General features: G+C 46.9%; 1 protein-coding gene across 2 annotated transcripts in view; it reads left to right on the plus strand.

Moving 5' to 3' along the window:
* Positions 1-25662, plus strand: part of TBC1D9B (TBC1 domain family member 9B) — a 181268-nt gene that overhangs the window by 14819 nt on the left and 140787 nt on the right. For both annotated transcript variants that reach the window (XM_063928532.1, XM_063928533.1), the window contains exons 2-3: positions 11609-11719; positions 20175-20293. In XM_063928532.1, the coding sequence (XP_063784602.1) occupies positions 11609-11719; positions 20175-20293 (230 nt within the window). The remainder of the gene's footprint in view (positions 1-11608; positions 11720-20174; positions 20294-25662) is intronic.

Consider the following 25662-nt stretch of genomic DNA (forward strand, 5'->3'; position numbering starts at 1 on the left):
GTGATTTTTGCTTAGTAAATTACCGAGATGACACTTTGAAGAAAAAACGGCATCTCGGTCAAAATCGGGACCTTAGTAAATATACCCCAGTGTCTCTCAGAGAGCAATAGGAGGAAAGGTGAGATAGATATTTTGACTCTTAACTGCATTAAAGGAAAGCTTGATAGTCAGCAACTGCTTATCTGCTGTGTAAAGGGTACCGACAGCTCTCCCAGTGACCTTAAGTGTTGTGCGAAAATCTTTACCTTTTTACCTCAAAGGAGGAGCCGTGTGAGAAGCTAAGCAAGGAGACCTAGGGCCCTTTGGAATAGAGACAACCTATCCCTGCAAACTTGACTTATTTAACATACAGCGGGTGGAGCTTGGCCTGTCGTCCCGGCATTTACAGGACTGAGCAGGGAGCATTAGAGGTGGGACAGGGCAGAGAAGGAGGCAGATTATTTTCCTCAGCGCCAGCCTTTTGACAGCATCAATGCGGGAAAGGCCCGTCCGGAGGTGCTGCCTAACAAATATTGACAGCGGTGGGCGGAGCGTGTCCTGTTGTAAGTCTAATTACTGATCTTCTGGGATAAACTAACCAGTTAACTTTAGGTATATCCCTTTGTCCAGAAAATAAGACACAGAGGAAATTTACTAAGGTGGGAGTTTTTTTTAGAACTGGTGATGTTGCCCGTATCAACCAATTAGATTCTGCTTAACATTTATCTAGCTGCTTCTAGAAGATAATATATAGAATCTGATTGGTTGCTATAGGCAACATCACCAGTTCTAAAAAAAATCCCACCTTAGTAAATTTACCCCAGAGACTACAGATTCCCGTACAATAAATCCGTTTATTGTTTTGGTGTGTTCTCAGGCGGTTTCATGGAGGGGCAGCCTGACCATTCTCCAGCCTGAAGGAAGGACTGCTCATGTAATTTACCAGGAAGACCTTCAAAATTAAAATAACACACACGGAAATACTTGAAATTCCGAAGTGAAGCACAGATATCCAGCTAGTGTGTGTGTGTGTATGTATGTGTATATATATATATATATATATATAAAATGTATACTATACATTTTTTTTTTTATTTCACACAGGTTCTATAAAAGTTTGTTACATATATAAAATGTATACTATACATTTTTTTTTTATTTCACACAGGTTCTATAAAAGTTTGTTACATATGCTGACCCCATTACCGCTAAAAGCCATTGAAGTAAATCCCAATGAACTGTAACTGTTATTTCTTTGACAAAAAATAGGCGGTCTGCATCTCATCATTTCTCATTTACTGTTAATGAATACGGTACATCTGGCTACCACACAGCGTCAGTTTTAAGTTTACCACTATACTTAATACTGTAGATAAGATTTGTAACTTGAGATCAGAAGACTGACAATTTTACTACCTTCCTTCCTCTTTGACTAAAATTTTTTTTTTATATGATCGCACTTCCTTTAATAATGTTAAAAAACACAATATAGCTGAATTTGCACCGGATGCTTAGAACAGAATTGAGGGAGATGGAATTATAAAAACAGCTTGCGGGAGTGGGGGGGATTGCAGCTCAGGAGTGTAAGCGCTTGTGAATGGAGAACCGCGTTTCCCATTCGGTCAACAGCACAAAGCCGCACTGTACTTCTGGCGGGAGGGCCAGTGTTGGACACTGACTGTGTAACGCCATAGGCCCTAAGTATTCCTGAATAAAGTACAAGTAGAGATGAGTGAAACTACAATAAAAAGTTCTGCAGAAGATTTGCCTAATTTCACATTTGAATGCCGCATTTTTTTTATTTCTCCAGTGGAATTTAAATGTTTCACATGTAATTTCTCCTATGTCCCATGTGGAAAACTTGCAATGCCGACACCAGCATAAGTGCCCAATATTAGTGCAGCCAGGCATTGCACCGAATTGAACTCTCCCGAATGTGTTTATGTGCCAGAGAAGCCAGTGGGGGTCATTCCGAGTTGTTCGCTCGCTAGCAGTTTTTAGCAGCCGTTCAAACACTATGCTGCCTCCCACTGGGAGTATATTTTAGCTTAGCAGAAGTGCGAACGAAAGGATCGCAGAGCAGCTACAAAATAATTTTGTGCAGTTTCAGAGTAGCTTCAAACCTACTCGGCGCTTGCAATGCCTTCAGACTGTTTAGTTCCTGTTTTGACGTCACAAACACGCCCTGCATTCGCCCAGCCACGCCTGCGTTTTTCCTGGCACATCTGCGTTTTTACGAACACTCCCTGAAAACAGTCAGTTGACACCCAGAAACGCCCACTTCATGTCAATCACTCTGCGGTCAGCAGTGCGACTGAAAAGCTTCGCTAGACCATGTGTAAAACTACATCGGCTGTTGTGAAAGTACATCGCGCGTGCGTATTGCGCCTCATACGCATGCGCAGAAGTGCCGTTTTTTTGCCTCATCGCTGCACAGCGAACGATTGCAGCTAGCGAACAACTCGGAATGACCACCAGTGAGTACAAAAGATGAATAACCATTACTGGTAGTGATCATAACGCTTATACAGGTACAACACATCCACATCAATGTAAAAGATTTACAACTGTTTTTTTTTTCCTGTTAATTCAACTACATCTATAATGCTTACAGTAGCTGTGCTAGTTTACATCTATCCTTACTCTGACTCAGTCCTAACCCCATCTACACCACAGGTCAAAATGAAGAGATGGTTGTCCCAACTCTTATCTATAGACTATAAATTCCACATAATGCAATGTTATAAACACATTGCTGAATGGTGAAAAAAATTCAATAATTGGATCCCTGGAACTTTAATTCTGTGCAAAACAACTTGTTCTACTGCCAAATTCCACAGCGTATTACTACACACAGAGTGCATTCTTGTCTTTCCTGTAGTCATTTGATTGGTTGTACTTTCCTGCAGTGATTTGATTGGCTCGTGTGTAAAGAGACGCCTTCTACTGTCTTTTGTGATTCGGTGGTGCTTCCGAAAATGCAGCATTGGATCACTCTGCATGAATATTGGCCATCTGAGTAAAGGCCTTCATACATCACAGTCCCTTTTCCCCAATCCGACAGCACCACCGATCCGGCGATCCAGCAGGGAACTGGGAAATTAAACATGTTACAAATCCCCGATTTGCTGAGCCTGTCGGAGAATCTGGATTTTTAAACATGTTTAATATTCCATATTCTCCAACCTTGCCATCGGGGGATTGGAGCATTGCAGAAATTTCTCTTACGTCCTAGAGGATGCTGGGGTCCATTTTAGTACCATGGGGTATAGACTGTTCCGCAGGAGCCTTTGGCACTTTAAAACTTTTCAACAGTGTGAACTGGCTCCTCCCTATATGCCCCTCCTCCAGACCTCAGTTTAGAAAATGTGCCCAGGAGACTGGATGCACACTAGTGGAGCCCTACAGAGCTTTGCTGGAAAAATACTTTCTTAGGTTATTTATTTTACAGGGAAGCTGCTGGCAACAGCTTCCCTGCTTCGTGGGACTTAGGGGGGGGGGGGGAAGTAGGAACCAACTTCTCAATTAGTTAATGGTTCTGCTTCCACTGACAGGACACCATTAGCTCCTGAAGGGTAATGAACACAGGCCAAGCCTGGCTAGCGTTCACTCCCACAGCACTGCCGCCACCCCCTAACAGAGTCAGAAGGCTGGTGAGTATATTACCGGAGTCCTGCTGAGAGGGGATCCACCGGTCATCGTTGGCTGCATACAGGTACACGCGCAGCGGCACAAGGGTGCAGAGCGGGGGGGGGGGCGCTCTGAGGGCATGTTTTAAAACCTTACTCTCACTGGCAAAAAGGGTACATACATGCACAGCCGCTGATGTGCCATCCCCAGCCAGTATAAATATTACATTGCTGAGGCTGAAGGGCGGGGCTTCTCCTCAGACTTGCCAGAACACTCACTGGGTGCCATTTTCTCCTGCAGAAACTCCAGTGTGAAGCTCCTGAACGCTGTTTCTCCTCATGACAACGCTGACACTGTTATAGAAGGGACAAAGAGTGTTCATTATAATTAGGTCTGTGGGCCTATTATTGGTATATGCGCTGTAAGTGGGTAATATTTCCACAATTCACAATAAGGCGCAGTGTGTGGACTGGCAAATCCCTCTGTGTCTCTCTGACAGACTTTAGTGTTGGTCTGTCCCCACTAGCTCCCCTGTGTGATAGGGGTGTGTGTGTGTGTGTGTGTACAAGTGTGTAACATGTCAGACATTGGGGAGGGTTCTTCCCAGGAAGAATCCATTTTAGATGCACAAGAGGCTAATGTGGTGGCCCTTCCCTCTCAGAAGGAGCCGGAGAGGGTGTGAATGTTGCAAAAGAATATGTCAATGCTTGCAAAGAAATTCTCTGAGTCTGAACAACAGACTAAATATTGGAGGCAATCTGTCGAGGATGCACTGTTTACTGGTTTAGGGGTTCTCCATATCATCCACTCGGGTCCCATCCAGTTCCCAGAAAATGCAAGGGGACACAGACACAGATTCTGACTCGGACGTCGACACTGGGGATTTGAGAGGGGTAGACCCCAAATTAGCCAAAAGCATACAAAGTATGATAGTTGCTATAAAGGAAGTGTTGGAGTTTCCTGAAACAACACTGGTCCCAGAGGAAAAGGATTATTTTAAAATAAATAAAAAGCAAGTTGTGACTTTTCCTCTTTCAAAGAATTTGAATGCGTCCTTTGAAGAATCCTGGGCTAATCCTGAGAAGAAATTTACCCTTCCCAGAAGGATACGTGTAGCGTACCCTTTCCCTGAGGAAGACAGGCACAAATGGGAGACACCCCCAATGATAGACACCTCCGTTTCTCGGCTGTCTAAGAAAATAGTTTTGCCTGCCCCTGGTTCAGCCTCATTAAAAGATCCAGCTGACCGTAAATTAGAAACAACCCTAAAATCCATATATACGGCTAACGGAAGGTGCTCAGGCCCACCATTGCTTGTGCGTGGGTAGGTAACGCTGTGGAAAAATGGTCTGACAACTTGCTTGTTAACATAGACACAGTTACAGGGATGAAATAGTCCTAACTATCGGCCATATCAAAGATGCTGCAGGTTACTTAGTTGAAGCTATGAAGGATATTGGGTTGCTGAGTTCAAGATCCTCCGCTATGGCGATTTCAGCCCGCAGGGTGCTGTGGATCCGCCAATGGAATGCTGATGCGGAGTAAAAAAAGAATATTTAGGTGCTTCCTTACAATGGAGAAGCCCTCTTTGGAGACAAGCTGGATGCCATGATTTCAACAACTACATCAGGCAAGTCAGCATTTCTGCCTTCTGCAGCTGCTCCACCTAGGAAAGGATTTTATTCTCATACGATGCAATCCTTTCAGCCCAACAAATCCAAAAGGGCAAAGGGTACTCCCTTCTTCGCAGGAAGAGGGCGAGGAAGAGGTAAAAAAATGTACAACACCATCAGGCTCGCAGGAGCAGAAGTCAACAGCTACTTCTGCTAAAACCTCAGCATGACGCTGGGGTTCCCCTGCGGAAGTACGATCGGGTGGGGGCACGTCTACTGTCTTTCAGCCAGGTCTGGGTTCACTCAGATCTGGATCCTTGGGTATTGCAGATAGTATCCCAAGGGTACAAATTGGAATTTCAGGACCTTCCCCATGCCTATTTTTCAAATCAGCCTTACCAGCTTCTGTTCAGGACAGAGCAAAAGTGCTGAACGCAATAAAGAAATGATGTCAAGACAACGTAATTTCCTTAGTTCCTGTGTCACAACAGGAAAAAGGGTTTTATTCAAGCCTGTTTGTAGTGCCGAAACCGGATGGCTCGGTCAGACCGTTTTTAAACCTAAACACTCTGAACCTTTATTTGAAAAGGTTCAAATTCAAGATGGAATCCCTGAGAGCGGTGATCTCCAGCTTGGAGGAAAAGGAATTTCTGGTATTGATGGACATCAAAGATGCTTATTTACATGTTCCCATCTACCCGCCGCATTAGGCATACCTGAGGTTTGCGGTGCAGGACTGCCACTACCAGTTCCAAACATTGCCTTTCGGGCTCTCCACGGCTCCGAGAATATTCACCAAGGTGATGGCGGAAATTATGGTACTTCGCAAGAAAGGAGTCAAAGTCATCCCATACTTGGACGATCGCCTCATAAAAGCGAGATCCAGGGAGAAACTAGTGCAGAACATTGCACTTTCCCTGACGGTGCTTCAACAGCACGGTTGGATCATAAACCTTCCAAAATCACAATTGGAACCCAAAATGAGGTTATCGTTTCTGAGAATGATATTGGACACGGAAGCACAGAAAGTATTCCTACTGGTGGAAAAGGCTCTGGAGATCGAGAGGATGGTCAAACAAGTTTTAAAACCAGCATGCGTATCGATTCATCAGTGCATCCGCCTGCTGGGGAAGATGGTAGCGGCCTACGAGGCTCTACAATTTGGCCGATTCCACGCCAGGGTGTTCCAATGGGACCTACTGGACAAGTGGTTCGGATCGCACCTACACATGCACCGGAGGATAATCCTGTCAACAAAAGCCAGTATTTCACTCTTGTGGTGGCTTCAGAGTTCTCACCTCCTGGAGGGACGCAGGTTCGGGGTTCAGACTTGGATCCTGGTGACCACAGATGCAAGCCTCCGAGGTTGGGGAGCAGTCACGCAAGGGGAAAGCTTCCAAGGACGATGGTCAAGTCAAGAAGTACTCCTTCACATAAACATTCTGGAATTGAGAGCTGTGTACAACAGCCTTCATCAAGCGGCACACCTTCTTCAAGGTCGTCCCATACAGATCCAGTCAAATAAACCGCCAGGGCGGAACAAAAAGCAGAGCGGCAATGGCAGAGGTGACAAAGATACTCCTCTGGCCAGAAAGACATGCAAAAGCTCTGTCGGCAATTTTCATTCCGGGAGTGGACAACTGGGAAGCAGACTTCCTCAGCAGACACGAACTCCATCCAGGAGAATGGGGCCTCCACCCAGAAGTCTTTGCAGAGGTAGCAGATCGTTGGGGCATTCCTCAAGTAGATATGATGGCATCACGTCTCAACAAGAAGCTTCAGAAATATTGTTCCAGGTCGAGAGACCCACAAGCAATAGCAGTGGATGCACTGGTGACCCAGTGGGTGTTTCAGTCGGTGTATCTGTTCCCTCCACTTCCACTAATACCAAAAGTTCTCAAGATCATCAGAAGAACAAGGGTTCGAGCAATTCTCATTGCTCCAGACTGGCCAAGGAGGGCTTGGTATCCAAATCTTCAGGCGTTATTACTGGAAGATCCTCAGCCTCTTCCTCTTCGCGAGGACCTGCTTCAGCAGGGGCTGTTTGTTTATCAGGACTTACCTCGGCTGCGTTTGACGGCATGACTGTTGAGCGCCAGATCCTAGCCCGTAAGGGTATTCCCAATTAAGTCATACCCACACTTATTCTGGCCAAGAAAGGGGTAACGTCCAAACATTACCATCGTATTTGGAGAAAATATGTATCTTGGTGTGAATCCAAGAAGTCTCCTGTGGTGGAGTTTAAATTAGGACGTCTTCTCCTATTTCTACAGGCGGGTGTGGATGCTGGCTTGAGATTAGGGTCTATCAAGGTCCAAATTTTGGCCTTTTCCATTTTCTTTTAGAAACAGTTGGCTTCCCTTCCTGAGGTCCAGATGTTCGTGAAGGGGGTTCTGCGCATCCAACCTCCCTTTGTGCCTCCTGCTGGGCCATTGGAACTTAATGTGGTGTTGCAGTTCCTTAAATTGGACTGGTTTGAGCCTCTACAAGAGGCAGAGTTGAAGTTTCTCACTTGGAAAGTGGTCATGCTGTTGGCCTTGGCCTCAGGCAGACGAGTGTCTGAATCAGGGGCTCTGTCACACAAGAGTCCTTATTTGATTTTTCATGAAGATAGAGCTGAACTGCGGATGCGTCAGCATTTTCTTCCAAAGGTTGTGTCTTATTTCCATATCAACCAACCTGTGGTGGTGCCAGTGGCTTCTGACACCTCAGCCGTTTCAAAGTCCTTGGATGTAATCAGAGCGTTGAGGACTTATGTTGCGAGAACGGCTCGGATAAGGAAAACAGAATCTTTGTTTGTCCTCTATGTCCCCAACAAGATTGGGGGTCCTGCTTCTAAGCAGGCTATTGCGCGCTGGATCAGAGGTACCATTCAGCACGCTTATTCCACGGCAGGATTGCCGTTACCGAGTTCGGTTAAGGCCCACTCTACAAGGAAAGTGGGTTCTTCCTGGGTGGCTGCCCGGGGTGTCTCGGCGTTGCAAATTTGCCGCGCAGCTACTTGGTCAGGGGCAAACACGTTTGCTAAGTTTTACAGGTTTGACACCTTGGCTACTGACGACCTTCAGTTTGGTCAGTCAGTTCTGCAGGAACATTAGCACTTTCCCGCCCCTACTGGGAGCTTTGGTACATCCCTATGGTACTAAAATGGACCCAGCATCCTCTAAAATAGGGGTGGGCAAAATACGGCCCGCGGGCCGGATGCGGCCCGCAAACCGATCCTGCCCGGCCCACTGCTTCCCACCAGTGTGCAATGACAAGCGGCCCGACCGACTGAGCTGCTTGTCATTGCTCTGCAGTACCTCAAGCTGCCGGCGCCTGTCTCCCCTGCTGCTGCACGGCGCCTGACACACTCATCCTCTTCCTTCCGCCTCCACAGTCCCCAGTGACAAAGGCAGAGATCAGACGAAAAGGGGGCGGAGCTAGACGGAGATGAGGGGGCGTGGCTACGCAGGACCTAAGGGGGCGGAGCTACACTGGACATAAGCCACTGCTACAGATCCATCCTTCCTGCCACTGCCAGCCAAACACAGATCAGTAAGTTAATGGAAAAAGTGAGGGAAAGAAAGTGTATTTCTGTGTGTGTGTGTGTGTGTGTGTGTATGTATATATATATATATATATATATATATATATATGTGTGTGTGTATGTGTGTATATATATATATATATATATATATATATATATATAAAGGGAGTGTGTGTGTGTGTGTGTGTATATGTTTGTGTGTGCGGGCAGTGGCGTCAGACTGTTTTTAGTTTAGGGGGGAGATCTTTAACGCTCGCTGTACCACCCCCAACCCTCCCCCCCGGATTCTTTAACCGTGTCACTTCCCCGTGTTCTGTCACTAAGTCACCCCCCCCCCCGTGTTGTTACCGTGTCACCTCCCGTGTTCTGTCACCGTGTCCTGTCACCCCCACGTTCTGTCAGTGTGTCACCCCCGTGTTCTGCCACTGAGTCAGCCCCCCCGCGTTCTGTCACCGTGTCACCCCCCCATGTTCTGTCACTGTCACCCCCCCGTGTTCTGTCACCGTGTCACCCCCGTGTTCTGTCACTAAGTCACCCCGCCGTGTTGTTACCGTGTCACCTCCCGTGTTCTGTCACTGTGTCACCCCCCCATGTTCTGTCACTGTCACCCCCCCGTGTTCTGTCACCGTGTCACCCCCGTGTTCTGTCACTAAGTCACCCCGCCGTGTTGTTACCGTGTCACCTCCCGTGTTCTGTCACTGTGTCACCCCCCCGTGTTCTGTCACCGTGTCACCCCCGTGTTCTGTCACCGTGTCACCCCCCCGTGTTGTCACCCTCCCCCCCCGTGTTCTGTCACCGTGTCACCCGCCCATATTCTGTCACCGTGTCACCCCTTGTGTTCCATCACCGTGGCCCACCCCCGTGTTCTGTCACCGTGTCACCCCCGTGTTCTGTCACTAAGTCACCCCGCCGTGTTGTTACCGTGTCACCTCCCGTGTTCTGTCACCGTGTCACCCCCCCCCCGTGTTCTGTCACTGTGTCACCCACCCGTGTTCTGTCACCCCCCCCCCGTGTTCTGTCACCGTGTCACCCGCCCATATTCTGTCACCGTGTCACCCCCTGTGTTCCATCACCGTGGCCCACCCCCGTGTTCTGTCCGTGTCAAGCCCCCCGTGTTCTGTCACCGCGTCACCCCCTGTGTTCCATCACCGTGTTCCACCCCCCGTGTTCTGTCACTGTGTCACACCTTTCATCAGGGGTCATAAGCCACTGGATAATTTGCTTGCTGTGCAATGATTATCCCAAATAAAATGTTAATGTGTAAAAAGGGACTCTACCTGCCGTAATGTGTAAAAGGGGGCTCTACCTGCTGTAATGTGTAAAAGAGGGGCTCTACCTGGAGTAATGTGTGTAAGTGGCGCTACTGTGTGGCATAATTTGAATAATGGAGACTATTGTACAGCCTAATATGAATCTGTATTATTTTTTGGCCACACCCCTTCCCCATGAAGCCACGTCCCTATATTTTTGGCACGTGGGGGAGCTGCTATTTTGTGTGCGGCCCTCGAATACTGACAGGAAAGTGTCAAGTGGCCCCTCAGCTGAAATAATTGCCCACCCCTGCTCTAGGACGTAAGAGAAAATAGGATTTTAATTACCTACCGGTAAATCCTTTTCTCGTAGTCCGTAGAGGATGCTGGGCGCTCGCCCAGTGCTCATTTTTCCTGCAAATTACGTTTTGTCTTTTTACACAGGTTCTCATGTGTTAACATGTTTTACAGCAGTTGCTGTTACGGTATGCATGCATGTAGCATGGGTTATGTTAAAGGCCATGTTAGGCGACATGTTTTTGGTATGGTGTGAGCTGGTGTGAATCTCGCCACTAGTTTAATGTAAATTCTTCTCTCTAAGTTGTTCGTCTCCTCGGGCACAGTTCCTATACTGAGGTCTGGAGGAGGGGCATAGAGGGAGGAGCCAGTTCACACTGTTGAAAAGTCTTAAAGTGCCGAAGGCTCCTGCGGAACCGTCTATACCCCATGGTACTAAAATGGACCCCAGCATCCTCTACGGACTACGAGAAAAGGATTTACCGGTAGGTAATTAAAATCCTATTTTTGTCTGCAATGTATTGGGGCCTTTATCCTCAGGTGACTCAGGATTGTCGGTGTTATCACGCAGCTTGTCAATCAGGCTGCATCTTAGGGGGCACTGTGTCCGACAACGGAAGACCCGAACTGCACATGTGCAATTCAGTAAACATCAGAGATGTACAGAAACCATCGGATTACATACATCTTTAAATTAGCCCTAAGGCATGATATTAAAGGGCATTCTGGCTTTAGTGTCTGTTCTGAACCAGGTCCAAATGGAGTTATATATACGGGGACGTAGATAATATCCTGGCTGTTAAGATACCGACGCCAGAATCCTGACAGCCGAGTATGCTGACAGCCTCGCCAAGGCTATTCCCACTGGTGTCCACAACACCTATAGAGTGGGAATAGAACCTGTGGCAAGCGCAGCGCGCTCCTGCACCCGCAGCGTGGTGAGCGCAGTGAGCCCGCAAGGGGACTCGTAGCGCTCGCCCACAGCCGGTATTCGCTGTCGGTATACGGACAGCTGGCATCCCACCCGCCGGGATTTCATATCCATCCCGTATATACAGACTGTAATTGTGGTGAGGGCCACACGCAGATAAGTTCATGACTGCATTGGATTCACTGTGGACCTGCATAAAGAAGATTTTCTTATGTTTCTGTGACCTTTGTAAGGAACTTGTGTATTGTCTCCTTAGCTGTTTTATGGGCAGTCACATGCTTTGTTTTGCAGACTGCACACATAGTCACATGGCAGTCGCAGACAACTTGGTGTCATTAAATGTTATTGCACTGACAATATTTCCCTTCACGTTCTCCAGGTTTGCTGGTGGGGACATTAGATGTTGTACTGGATTCCAGTGCCCGTGTGGCCCCTTACAGAATATTGCATCAGACCCAGGAATCGCAGATCTACTGGACTGTGGCTTGTGGTAGGTGTCCTAGAAAGACCCCATCAGACTAGGGGTTAATCAAGATGATGGTCTAATAATAAACTGGAGTAATGGCTGAATTATTATTTATTTGCCAGAAAATGGTATATTGTGAGAGGAACTGTATCCACGAAACTTCACTAATAGGTCCATTATTAATAAATATTTGTGGCTTATTCCCAGAAAACATCGGCAGGAAAGAGGAACTGCGAGAGGTGTGACAGTACATGATGCTAGAATGACCACTATTAATAAATTGGCCCCTAAGACACTAATTGGTCTCATTGGGGCAGATGTATTAACCTGGAGAAGGCATAAGGAAGTGATAAACCAGTGATATGTGCAAGGTGATAAACGAACCAGCCAATCAGCTCCAATATGTAAATGAACAGTTAGGAGCTGATTGGCTGGTGCATTTATCACCTTGCACATATCACTGGTTTATCACTTCCTTATAACTTCTCCAGGTTAATACGTACCTCCCAACGTGCTCAGTTGCCTGCATTTATCTAATGTTTCTCTAACCACCCTGTCAACCTGTCTCTCAGTAACCAATGAAGTTAGCTTTTATCCGTGAAGTATGACAATAGAAACCTGATTGTAAGTTGCAACAGTGACATCTACAGGCTATAATGGGGATGACAGTCCTAACAAACATTTTGTACGGTATGTAATGGAGTCCGAGTTCGCCCGACGTGCGGGATGCCGGCCGAACTCTGACTTTTTTTTTTTTTAAAGGGACAATCATTTATGCCTTGTAAATGACGGCCCCTTTAAAAAACATCCGAGTTTGGCCGGCATCCCACACGTTGAGTGAGCTTTGACTCCATTACATCCCGTCCTTCATAACTGCAATAGAAAGCATCAGTCACCTGCACACAGTGGATGCAACTACTGCATGGGCTGCACTCTGAATATTAGCACAAATCACTGTGTGCAGGTAACAGGACAGGTTACATTTTGTATTGAACTTATGCTATTATGTAATAGACATTGATGATTCTGGCAATGTCCATAATATTTAATCTAATTGATTAAGTCTTCAAATTTCATCTGTCACATGGATTCATCATTTTATCTTTGTGTTGGTAGTAGTCTTCAAATGATTGTTTTGTTGTTGTTGTTTTAGAAACCGTAAGTAGCACAAATGGTATATTGTTGTTGTTGTTCTCGCCATGTATCTTCCTCTCTCCCCATTTGCTTCCTAACATGTTCCTCTGTCGCCTCCCTCCCCTGTCTCTCTGTCGCCTCTCACTTCTCTCTCCCTCTCTCTCTCTCTCTCTCTCTCTCTCTCCATTCCTCTACCTCTCCCTCTCATGTTTATCTTCCTTCCTCTTTTATTTTCTGTCAGCCAAATGCTCTGGTAGATGAAAGATTAGAGACCGTTTCAAGGAATTGAGACCTTGGTTTTTGCGGACAGCTACTTATCTGTATTGGTAAAAATACAGGCATCACTGTAATAAATTATTCTCACTCAAACATAGACCGTGTAAAAAGATATTTCTTGCCTTTATTAGAAGTTGCAGACATCCCGTCAGTCTCCGTTTAGGGCCAGCATGACACTATTTTGAAAAAGGATTCGGTGTTTGAGCCAGAAAATTGACTAATGGGATACCTGCACTTCTAAATAAAGATAAGAAATGTCTTTTTCTCTAACGTCCTAGTGGATGCTGGGGACTCCGTCAGGACCATGGGGATTAGCGGCTCCGCAGGAGACAGGGCACAAAAATAAAGCTTTAGGATCAGGTGGTGTGCACTGGCTCCTCCCCCTATGACCCTCCTCCAAGCCCCAGTTAGGTTTTTGTGCCCGTCCGACCAGGGTGCAATCTAGGTGGCTCTCCTAAAGAGCTGCTTAGAAAAAGTTTTTAGGTTTTTTATTTTCAGTGAGTCCTGCTGGCAACAGGCTCACTGCATCGAGGGACTTAGGGGAGAGAAGTCAACTCACCTGCGTGCAGGATGGATTGGCTTCTTAGGCTACTGGACACCATTAGCTCCAGAGGGATCGAACTCAGGCCCAGCCATGGAGTCCGGTCCCGGAGCCGCGCCGCCGACCCCCCTTGCAGATGCCGAAGATGGAAGAGGTCCAGAAGCAGGCGGCAGAAGACTTTTCAGTCTTCCTGAGGTAGCGCACAGCACTGCAGCTGTGCGCCATTGTTGTCAGCACACTTCACACAGCGGTCACGGAGGGTGCAGGGCGCTGGGGGGGCGCCCTGGGCAGCAATGTATAATACCTTTTTATGGCTAAAAAATACATCACATATAGCCCTTGAGGCTATATGGATGTATTTAACCCCTGCCAGATCTCACAAACTCCGGAGAAGAGCCCGCCGAAATAGGGAACGGGGCTTATTCTCCTCAGCACACAGCGCCATTTTCCTGCTCAGCTCCGCTGTGAGGAAGGCTCCCAGGACTCTCCCCTGCACTGCACTACAGAAACAGGGTAAAACAGGGAGGGGGGGCACTTTTTTTGGCGATATTACTATATTTAAGCTGCTATAAGGATACAACACTTATATAGGGTTGTTCCCATATATATTATAGCGCTTGGGTGTGTGCTGGCAAACTCTCCCTCTGTCTCCCCAAAGGGCTAGTGGGGTCCTGTCTTCAATAGAGCATTCCCTGTGTGTCTGCTGTGTGTCGGTACGTGTGTGTCGACATGTATGAGGACGATGTTGGTGTGGAGGCAGAGCAATTGCCGGTAATGGTGATGTCACCCCCCAGGGAGTCGACACCGGAATGGATGGCTTTGTTTATGGAATTACGTGATAATGTCAGCACATTACAAAAATCAGTTGACGACATGAGACGGCCGGAAAACCAGTTAGTACCTGCCCAGGCGTCTCAGACACCGTCAGGGGCTGTAAAACGCCCTTTACCTCAGTCGGTCGACACAGACCCAGACACGGACACTGAATCTAGTGTCGACGGTGAAGAAACAAACGTATTTTCCAGTAGGGCCACACGTTATATGATCACGGCAATGAAGGAGGCTTTGCATATCTCTGATACTACAAGTACCACAAAAAGGGGTATTATGTGGGGGGTGAAAAAACTACCTGTAGTTTTTCCTGAATCAGAGGAATTGAATGATGTATGTGATGAAGCGTGGGTTAACCCAGATAGAAAAGTGCTAATTTCAAAAAAGTTATTGGCATTATACCCTTTCCCGCCAGAGGTTAGGGCGCGCTGGGAAACACCCCCTAAGGTGGATAAGGCGCTCACACGCTTATCAAAACAAGTGGCGTTACCGTCTCCTGATACGGCCGCCCTCAAGGATCCAGCTGATAGGAGGCTGGAAACTACCCTAAAAAGTATATACACACATACTGGTGTTATACTGCGACCAGCCATCGCCTCAGCCTGGATGTGCAGTGCTGGGGTGATCTGGTCGGATTCCCTGACTGAAAATATTGATACCCTGGATAGGGACAGTATTTTACAGACTTTAGAGCAATTAAAGGATGCTTTTCTTTATATGCGAGATGCTCAGAGGGATATTTGCACTCTGGCATCGAGAGTAAGTGCGATGTCCATATCTGCCAGAATAAGTTTATGGACACGACAGTGGTCAGGTGATGCGGAATTATTTGGCGTCGGTCTATCGGATTTGGTGGCCACGGCAACTGCCGGGAAATCCACCTTTTTACCTCAGACCCCCTCCCAACAGAAAAAGACACGGTCTTTTCAGCCGCAGTCCTTTTGGTCCTATAAGAAGCGGGCAAAAGGACAGTCATGCCTGCCCCGAGGCAGAGGAAAGGGTAAGAGAGGGCAGCAAGCAGCTCCTTCCCAGGAACAGAAGCCCTCCGCGGGTTCTGCAAAGCCCTCAGCATGACGCTGGGGCTTTACAAGCGGACTCAGGAACGGTGGGGGGTCGACTCAAGAATTTCAGCGCGCAGTGGGCTTGCTCACAGGTGGACCCCTGGATCCTGCAGGTAGTATCTCAGGGTTACAGGTTGGAATTCGAGAAGTCTCCCCCTCGCCGGTTCCTAAAGTCTGCTTTGCCAACGTCTCCCTCAGACAGGGCGACGGTATTGGAAGCCATTCACAAGCTGTTTTCTCAGCAGGTGATAGTCAAGGTACCCCTCCTACAACAGGAAAAGGGGTATTACTCCACGCTATTTGTGGTACCGAAGTCGGACGGCTCGGTAAGACCTATTCTAAATCTGAAATCTTTGAACCTGTACATACAAAAATTCAAGTTCAAGATGGAATCACTCAGAGCAGTGATAGCGAATCTGGAAGAAGGGGACTTTATGGTGTCCCTGGACATAAAAGATGCTTACCTGCATGTCCCAATTTGCCCTTCACATCAAGGGTACCTCAGGTTCGTGGTGCAAAACTGTCATTATCAGTTTCAGACGCTGCCGTTTGGATTGTCCACGGCACCTCGGGTCTTTACCAAGGTAATGGCCGAAATGATGATTCTTCTGCGAAGAAGAGGCGTATTAATTATCCCTTACTTGGACGATCTCCTGATAAGGGCAAGGTCCAGAGAACAGCTGGAGGACGGAGTAGCACTAACCCAAGTAGTGCTGCAACAACACGGGTGGATTCTGAATTTTCCAAAATCTCAGTTGACCCCGACAACACGTCTGCTGTTCCTGGGAAAGATTCTGGACACGGTTCAGAAAAAGGTGTTTCTTCCGGAGGAGAAAGCCAAGGAGTTATCCGAACTTGTCAGGAACCTCCTAAAACCAGGAAAAGTGTCTGTGCATCAATGCACAAGAGTCCTGGGAAAGATGGTGGCTTCTTACGAAGCAATCCCATTCGGCAGATTCCACGCACAAACTTTTCAGTGGGATCTGCTGGACAAATGGTCCGGATCGCATCTGCAGATGCATCAGCGGATAACCTTATCGCCACGGACAAGGGTGTCTCTTCTGTGGTGGTTGCAGAGTGCTCATCTGTTAGAGGGCCGCAGATTCGGCATACAGGACTGGGTCCTGGTGACCACGGATGCCAGTCTGAGAGGCTGGGGAGCGGTCACACAGGGAAGAAACTTCCAGGGAGTATGGTCAAGCCTGGAGATGTCTCTTCACATAAATATACTGGAGCTAAGAGAGATTTACAATGCTCTAAGTCTGGCAAAACCCCTGCTTCAGGGTCAGCCGGTGTTGATCCAGTCGGACAACATCACGGCAGTCGCCCACGTAAACAGACTGGGCGGCACAAGAAGCAGGACAGCAATGGCAGAAGCTGCAAGGATTCTTCGCTGGGCGGAAGATCATGTGATAGCACTGTCAGCAGTATTCATTCCGGGAGTGGACAACTGGGAAGCAGACTTCCTCAGCAGACACGATCTACATCCGGGAGAGTGGGGACTTCATCCAGAAGTCTTCCACATGATTGTGAACCGTTGGGAAAAACCAATGGTGGATATGATGGCGTCCCGCCTCAACAAAAAACTGGACAGGTATTGCGCCAGGTCAAGAGACCCTCAGGCAATAGCTGTGGACGCTCTGGTAACACCGTGGGTGTTCCAGTCAGTGTATGTGTTCCCTCCTCTGCCTCTCATACCAAAAGTACTGAGAATTATACGGCAAAAGGGAGTAAGAACGATACTAGTGGCTCCGGATTGGCCAAGAAGAACTTGGTACCCGGAACTTCAAGAGATGCTCACGGAGGATCCGTGGCCTCTACCTCTAAGACGGGACCTGCTTCAGCAGGGACCGTGTCTATTCCAAGACTTACCGCGGCTGCGTTTGACGGCATGGCGGTTGAACGCCGAATTCTAAGGGAAAAAGGCATTCCGGAAGAGGTCATTCCTACACTGGTAAAAGCCAGGAAGGAGGTGACTGCACAACATTATCACCGCATTTGGAGAAAATATGTTGCGTGGTGTGAGGCCAGGAAGGCCCCCACGGAGGAATTTCAACTGGGTCGATTCCTACATTTCCTGCAAACAGGATTGTCTATGAGCCTCAAATTGGGGTCCATTAAGGTTCAAATTTCGGCCCTGTCGATTTTCTTCCAGAAAGAATTGGCTTCAGTTCCTGAAGTCCAGACTTTTGTAAAAGGAGTACTACATATACAGCCCCCGGTTGTGCCCCCAGTGGCACCGTGGGATCTTAATGTAGTCTTGGATTTTCTCAAATCCCATTGGTTTGAGCCGCTCAAATCGGTGGAGTTGAAGTATCTTACATGGAAAGTAACCATGCTACTGGCCCTGGCTTCAGCCAGGAGAGTATCAGAATTGGCGGCTTTATCATATAAGAGCCCATATCTGATTTTCCATACGGACAGGGCAGAACTGCGGACGCGTCCTCATTTTCTGCCTAAGGTGGTGTCAGCGTTTCACCTGAACCAGCCTATTGTGGTGCCTGCGGCTACTAACGATTTGGAGGATTCCAAGTTGTTGGACGTGGTCCGGGCATTGAAAATATATATTTCAAGAACGGCGGGAGTCAGAAAGTCTGACTCACTGTTTATATTGTATGCACCCAACAAGATGGGTGCTCCTGCTTCTAAGCAGACGATTGCTCGTTGGATTTGTAGCACAATTCAACTTGCACATTCTGTGGCAGGCTTGCCACAACCTAAATCTGTCAAGGCCCATTCCACAAGGAAAGTGGGCTCATCCTGGGCGGCTGCCTGGGGGGTCTCGGCATTACAACTCTGCCGAGCTGCTACTTGGTCAGGGGCAAACACGTTTGCAAAATTCTACAAATTTGATACCCTGGCTGAGGAGGACCTTGAGTTCTCTCATTCGGTGCTGCAGAGTCATCCGCACTCTCCCGCCCGTTTGGGAGCTTTGGTATAATCCCCATGGTCCTGACGGAGTCCCCAGCATCCACTTAGGACGTTAGAGAAAATAAGAATTTACTTACCGATAATTCTATTTCTCGTAGTCCGTAGTGGATGCTGGGCGCCCATCCCAAGTGCGGATTGTCTGCAATACTTGTACATAGTTATTGTTACAAACAAATTCGGGTTGTTATTGTTGTGAGCCGTCTGTTCAGAGGCTCCTACGTTTGTCATACTGTTAACTGGGTTCAGATCACAAGTTATACGGTGTGATTGGTGTGGCTGGTATGAGTCTTACCCGGGATTCAATATCCTTCCTTATTGTGTACGCTCGTCCGGGCACAGTATCCTAACTGAGGCTTGGAGGAGGGTCATAGGGGGAGGAGCCAGTACACACCACCTAATCCTAAAGCTTTATTTTTGTGCCCTGTCTCCTGCGGAGCCGCTATTCCCCATGGTCCTGACGGAGTCCCCAGCATCCACTACGGACTACGAGAAATAGAATTATCGGTAAGTAAATTCTTATTTTTTTACACTGAAGTCTTCCTTAGAGTGAGAATAATGTATTTCCTTTGCTGCATGTCCGTCTGTCTCTTTGATTGTTTGAAGTGGCCACTCCTTGATTGGCTTTAAATTCTATGGGGGATATTCAGTTGGCCGCAAAAATGCAGTCATTTACTCCAGTTTAACTTTTTGCACCTATCGTGTGAAAAATTCAGCTTTTTGTGCAAAAATACGGTCTTTTTCCAGTATGTACGCTCCCGTTTTTTGACCTATCCAATTGCAAATGTGCGAAAACTGGATTAGTGCGATAATTCTTGTTGGCGAAACCAGTGAAAGTGGATAAATCTGCTTGTACCCCCCAAAAAGCCAAAATAATATAGGATAACAAGTATATAAATGTATTAGTGGTCATAATAAAAGTATTTGGGGTACTTAAATTGGGTCAAATGGCTGTCTATGCATTTTTCCCAAAAATGTGAAAAATTGTAGATAGCAAGTGTATTTCCGCAAAATAAGTGCTAAAATTAAATTAGGGGTGCATAAAAACGGTTATAAGTGTGTATGTATGTGTGTGTGTGTGTATAAAAACACTTGTCCCATTCATACAGCACCCCAATATACCCCTCCAGTATCTTGCACCTTTTAACCCCCAAAATAACATGTCATTATTGGTCAATTGAAAATAATAAAATAATTCTAAGTGCCTAATTAGTCATTCGGGAAGGGGGTATCCCAGGGGTTCTGAACCAAATCCCAACTTTTTTACCTTTAAGATATAGATATTCTCCAACTTTTCTCCTGCTCAGAGGTGGTAAAAAGAAATTTGCGATAAAACTTCTGGAGAATTATCGCCGGTGAATATCTGAATAGGTCCGTTTTTGCAAATCGCCTGTTTTTCACACGAAAACTGGTTATTGCGGCCAATTGAATATCCCCCTATATGTTTAATTCTCTGTTATAACTTCTCTGAATTGACCAAGCAACCAAGTGAAGTTTGTGTGTCTAGATTTTCCTTGTAATTAATGGTGTATTATGATGAAGTGCAGCAGATTACATACCCTCTAGCCCTTTGTAAATGATTTAAAAAATCTAAAATATAAGTTAATTTATGTAAATAAGCAATATATAACGTTTAGTAATATATTGTCATTAATTGAGGGAAGATCATATGTGATTTGGGCAGATTCTAACACCCTTTTTACTTCAGGATCATCGCGGAAGGAGATTACTGAGCACTGGGAATGGCTGGAAAATAACCTGCTGCAGACTCTTTCAATCTTTGATAATGAGGACGACATCACCACCTTTGTCAAAGGGAAAATCCATGTAAGGCCTAGCATTGGCAGTTTGATATTCACACTGATGGGGACAAGTCTTTTCCCTGTCAGCTTGTAATGGCACTGGGAGCCTGACTGGCTGACCGCAGAGGGCATTCAATGTAAATTAATGTTACCAGTGAAAGCTGCCTATAAGTGGCTTTTAAAGTTTGTCAGGGTGCAGAAAGTTTTACAAACCTATATTTTAATTGGAGAGTCTCCTGTTTTCTCAGTAGTCTCTGAAAATAAATAGTCTGGGAAGATGTGAGTATTTTACAGCAACTAATCTTCCTAGATATTGTCATACTGTCAGGGACGGATTGGGAACAAAAAGCAACCCTGGAAAAATTTGTACTAGTGGCCCCACATGGGCAGCACCAGAGGTGTAAGGTCTAGCCATGAGCCATGGCAGCAGCACCCTCTCCCCAAGACTTTCCAGATAGTGGGCTTGTCCAGCATCAAGGGGGAAGTTAAAAAGAAATAAAATTAAATATTATGAGCACATTATATGATACATCTTCAGAATTTAGGAAACTATATAATTCTTTAGAAATATATATTTTCTTGCTTATTACGCCAACCGTATCCCAATCATTATTCACTCAATCTTATATGTCAGCCAGGCAGGCAGACAGAGCATACACTAGGTCATCTGCAATCACAGGCTAAGTGGCAAAGTCATTTTCATATATGCAAATTATTTTGCATCTTATTCATTATGTCTATAAAAAGGACCACATGTCCTCAAACAAAACAGGCCCCACTGGTGCGTCGGCCCACCGGGAATCTTCCCTGAGAGCCCTATGGCCAATCCGCCTCTGCATACAGTATGTCAGAAGATTTTGTGTGATAGGCAAAGTGAGCACAGTACCTGCAAAACCCATAGAAAACTCTTTATTGTCTTGTGAGTCACAGGTACTAGCCATCTTATTATTTTTATTGTCCTGGCCAGTCCTTGTTCTCTCATCAGTATTTACAAAGTCTCAAGTCCAAGTAAATAAGCATTTGTGCCAGCCTTAGATTTTTAAGGAAATTTGTCTTTAATTTAAAATGTGCATGGACCCGTTTAATTTTTTCACGCTTATGAATAAATAATGAACTTGTTTTATGATTGCTGATCTTAATTATTAAAGAGAATTATTTTTTTGTATTTATTCTTTTTAGCCTGATTATCTTGGTTACAGTATATACCTGTACGCTCGCTGAGATATTCCCATTTTAATAATGGTGCCTGTGTACCTTTCACCTGCAAACAGTGATTCAGTGACTTTCACGGTTTGTTTTAGTGTTTTAATAAGACTGCGTTATGATAAAAATGTGTTCATCTCGCTAATAGCTGCTTCCTATGTGAGTACACTATGTGTACTGTTTCATTTCATTATTTTTACTGTTATAAGCTGTGCGCATGAAACGTAGATATTACAAAATTTACTATGTCCTCGCCTTATGCACATACTGATTAAAAGGCACGGTAAACAAGACAAATGCTTTTTTCTCTTACGTCCTAGAGGATGCTGGGGACTCCGTAAGGACCATGGGGTATAGACGGGCTCCGCAGGAGACATGGGCACTACAAAGAACTTTTAGTATGGGTGTGCACTGGCTCCTACCTCTATGCCCCTCCTCCAGACCTCAGTTAGATTTTGTGCCCAGAGGAGATAGGGTGCATTACAGAGGAGCTCTCCAGAGTTTCTCTGAAAAAGAATTTTGTTAGGTTTTTCTCTTACGTCCTAGAGGATGCTGTGGACTCCGGAAGGACCATGGGGTATAGATGGGCTCCGCAGGAGACATGGGCACTCTAAAGACTTTAGGATAGAATGGATGTGCACTGGCTCCTCCCTCTATGCCCCTCCTCCAGACCTCAGTTAGTTCCTGTGCCCAGTGGAGACTGGATGCACTGCAGGGGAGCTCTCCTGAGTTTCTCTGAAAAAGACTTTTGTTAGGTTTTTTATTTTCAGGGAGCACTGCTGGCAACAGGCTCCCTGCATCGTGGGACTGAGGGGAGAGAAGCAGACCTACTTAAATGATAGGCTTTGCTTCTTAGGCTACTGGACACCATTAGCTGCAGAGGGAGTCGGAACGCTGGTTTCACCCCGCCGTTCGTCCCGGAGCCGCGCCGCCGTCCTGCTCACAGAGCCGGAAGATAGAAGCCGGGTGAGTATGAGAAGAAAGAAGACTTCAAAGGCGGCAGAAGACTTCATGATCTTCGCTGAGGTAACGCGCAGCGGTAACGCTGCGCGCCATTGCTCCCACACAGATCACACACAACAGGCACTGTACGGGTGCAGGGCGCAGGGGGGGCGACCTGGGCAGCAACCTCAAGGGACACTGGCATATAAAATAGATACTGCTGAGGCAGTATATTAATAAACCCCCGCCAGTATAAATCATTTGAGCGGGACCGAAGCCCGCCGGTGAGGGGGCGGGGCTTGATCCTTCCAGCACTAACCAGCGCCATTTTCTCCACAGCACTGCAGAAGCTGGCTCTCCGGACTCTCCCCTGCTGTACACGGTTACAGAGGGCATAAAAGAGGGGGGGGGGCACATGTAATTGGCGCAGTGAAGTGTATTTATATATATATATATATATATATTACTATAAAAGCGCTGTACTACTGGGATTTTATTCCAGTCCGGTGGCGCTGGGTGTGTGCTGGCATACTCTCTCTCTGTCTCTCCAAAGGGCCTTATTGGGGGAACTGTCTCCATATAGATATATCCCTGAGTGTGTGGGGGTGTCGGTACATGGTGTCGGCATGTCTGAAGCGGAAGGCTCATCTAAGGAGGAGGTGGAGCAGATGATTGTGGTGTCTCCGTCTGCAACGCAGACACCTGATTGGTTGGACATGTGGAATGTTTAAATGCAACTGTGACTTTATTACATAAAAGATTGGACAAAGCAGAGTCCAGGGAAAAAGCAGGGAGTCAATCCATGGCTTTAACTGTGTCACAGGGCCCTTCAGGGTCTCAAAAACGTCCCCTATCCCAAATAGCAGACACTGATACCGACACGGATTCTGACTCCTAGTGTCGACTACGATGATGCAAGGTTACACCCAAGGGTGGCCAAAAGTATTCATTATATGATTATTGCAATAAAAGATGTTTTGCATATCACATATGACCCTCTGTCTCTTACACGAGGGTACACATGTTTAAGGAAAAGAAACCTGAGGTGACATTTCCCCCATCTCATGAGCTGAACGCGTTATTTGAAAAAGCTTGGGAAACTCCAGACAAAAGACTGCAGATTCCCAAAAGAATTCTTATGGCGTATCCTTTCCCTGCACAGGACAGGGTACGTTGGGAATCCTCGCCCAGGGTGGACAAGGCTTTAAAGCGCTTATCCAAGAAGGTGGCGGTAACGTCTCCAATACACATACTGGTGCTTTGCTCAGACCGGCAATAGCTTCGGCTTGGGTTTGTAGATCGGTAGCAGCTTGGACAGATACTTTGTCAGCTGATATTGATAGCCTAGAGAGGGATACCAAATTGTTGACCTTAGGTGACATCAAAGACGCAGTCTTATATAGGAGAGACGCTCAGAGAGACGTCGGGCTACTAGGTTCAAGGGCCAACGCCATGGCGATCTCGGCTAGGCGAGCACTGTGGACCCGCCTATGGACGGGTGATGCCGACTCAAAGAGGCATATGGAAGTTTTACCTTACAAGGGTGAGGTTGTATTTGGGGAAGGTTTTGCGGACCTGGTTTACGCAGCTACCGCGGGTAAATTTACTTTTTTCCCTTATGTTCCCCCACAGCAGAAGAAAACACCACAGTATCAGATGCAGTCCTTTCGGTCGCATAAGTCCAGAAGAGGTCGGGGCTCTTCCTTCCTCGCCAGAGGTAAGGGTAGAGGGAAAGAGAATGCCTGCTACGGCCAGTTCCCAGGTACAGAAGTCCTCCCCGGCTTCTACTAAATCCACCGCATGACACTGGGGCTCCACTGAAGGAGTCCGCACCGGTGGGGGCACGTCTTCGACTCTTCAGCTACGTCTGGGGTCAGTCGGACGTGGATCCTTGGGCGATGGTAATAGTATCCCAAGGCTACAAGCTGGAATTCGAAGACGTGCATCCTCGCCAATTCTTCAAATCGGCTTTACCAACTTCTCCCCCAGAGAGGGAGATAGTATTAGCTGCAATTCAAAAGCTGTGTCAACAGCAAGTGATTATCAAGGTTCCCCCAATACATCAGGGAAAAGGGTACTATTCAACCCTATTTGTGGTCCCGAAACCGGATGGCTCGGTCAGACCCATTCTAAATTTAAAATCCCTGAACCTGTACTTAAAAAGGTTCAAGTTCAAGATGGAATCGCTCAGGGCGGTTATCTCCAGCCTGGAAGGGAGGGATTTTATGGTGTCACTAGACATAAAGGATGCATACTTCACGTACCCATATATCCTCCTCATCAGGCATACCTGAGATTCGCTGTACAGGACTGTCATTACTAGTTTCAGACGTTGCCGTTTGGGCTTTCCACGGCCCCGAGGGTGCTCTCCAAGGTAATGGCGGAAATGATGGTGCTCCTGCGCAGGCAAGGAGTCACAATTATCCCGTACTTGCACGATCTCCTGATAAAAGAGAGATCAAAGGAATAGTTGCAGAAAAGTGTGTTGCTCTCCCTGAGAGTGCTCCAGCAGCATGGCTGGATTCTAAATCTACCAAAGTCACAGTTGGTTCCAACGACTCGGCTGTCTTTCTTAGGCATGATTCTGGACACAGAACAGAAGAGGGTTTTTCTCCCGATGGAAAAAGCCCAGGAACTCCAGAACAAGGTCAGAGACCTGTTAAAACCGAAAAGAGTGTCAGTCCATCAATGCACTCGAGTACTGGGGAAAATGTTGGCGACCTACGAGGCCATCCCCTTCGGCAGGTTTCATGCGAGGACTTTTCAGTGGGACCTTCTGGACAAGTGGTCCGGGTCCCACCTTCAAATTCATCAGAAAATAACCCTGTCCCCCAGGGCCAGGGTGTCTCTCCTGTGGTGGCTGCAGAGTGCTCACCTTCTAGAGGGTCGCAGGTTCGGCATTCAGGACTGGGTTCTGGTGACCCTGGACGCGAGCCTCCGAGGATGGGAAGCAGTCACACAAGGAAGGAATTATCAGGGACTGTGGTCAAGCCAGGAGGCTTGTCTGCATATCAACATACTGGAACTGAGGGCCATATACAACGGCCTACGACAAGCGGAGAATATTCTTCGTGACCTACCGCTTCTGATTCAATCAGAAAACGTCAAAGCCGTGGCTCATGTAAACTGCCAAGGCGGGACAAGGAGCAGAGTGGCAATGGCGGAAGCCACCAGGATTTCTCTGACGTCCTAGTGGATGCTGGGTACTCCGTAAGGACCATGGGGAATAGATGGGCTCCGCAGGAGACT

Source organism: Pseudophryne corroboree, chromosome 6, assembly GCF_028390025.1.
Source record: "Pseudophryne corroboree isolate aPseCor3 chromosome 6, aPseCor3.hap2, whole genome shotgun sequence".
NCBI lineage: Eukaryota > Metazoa > Chordata > Amphibia > Anura > Myobatrachidae > Pseudophryne > Pseudophryne corroboree.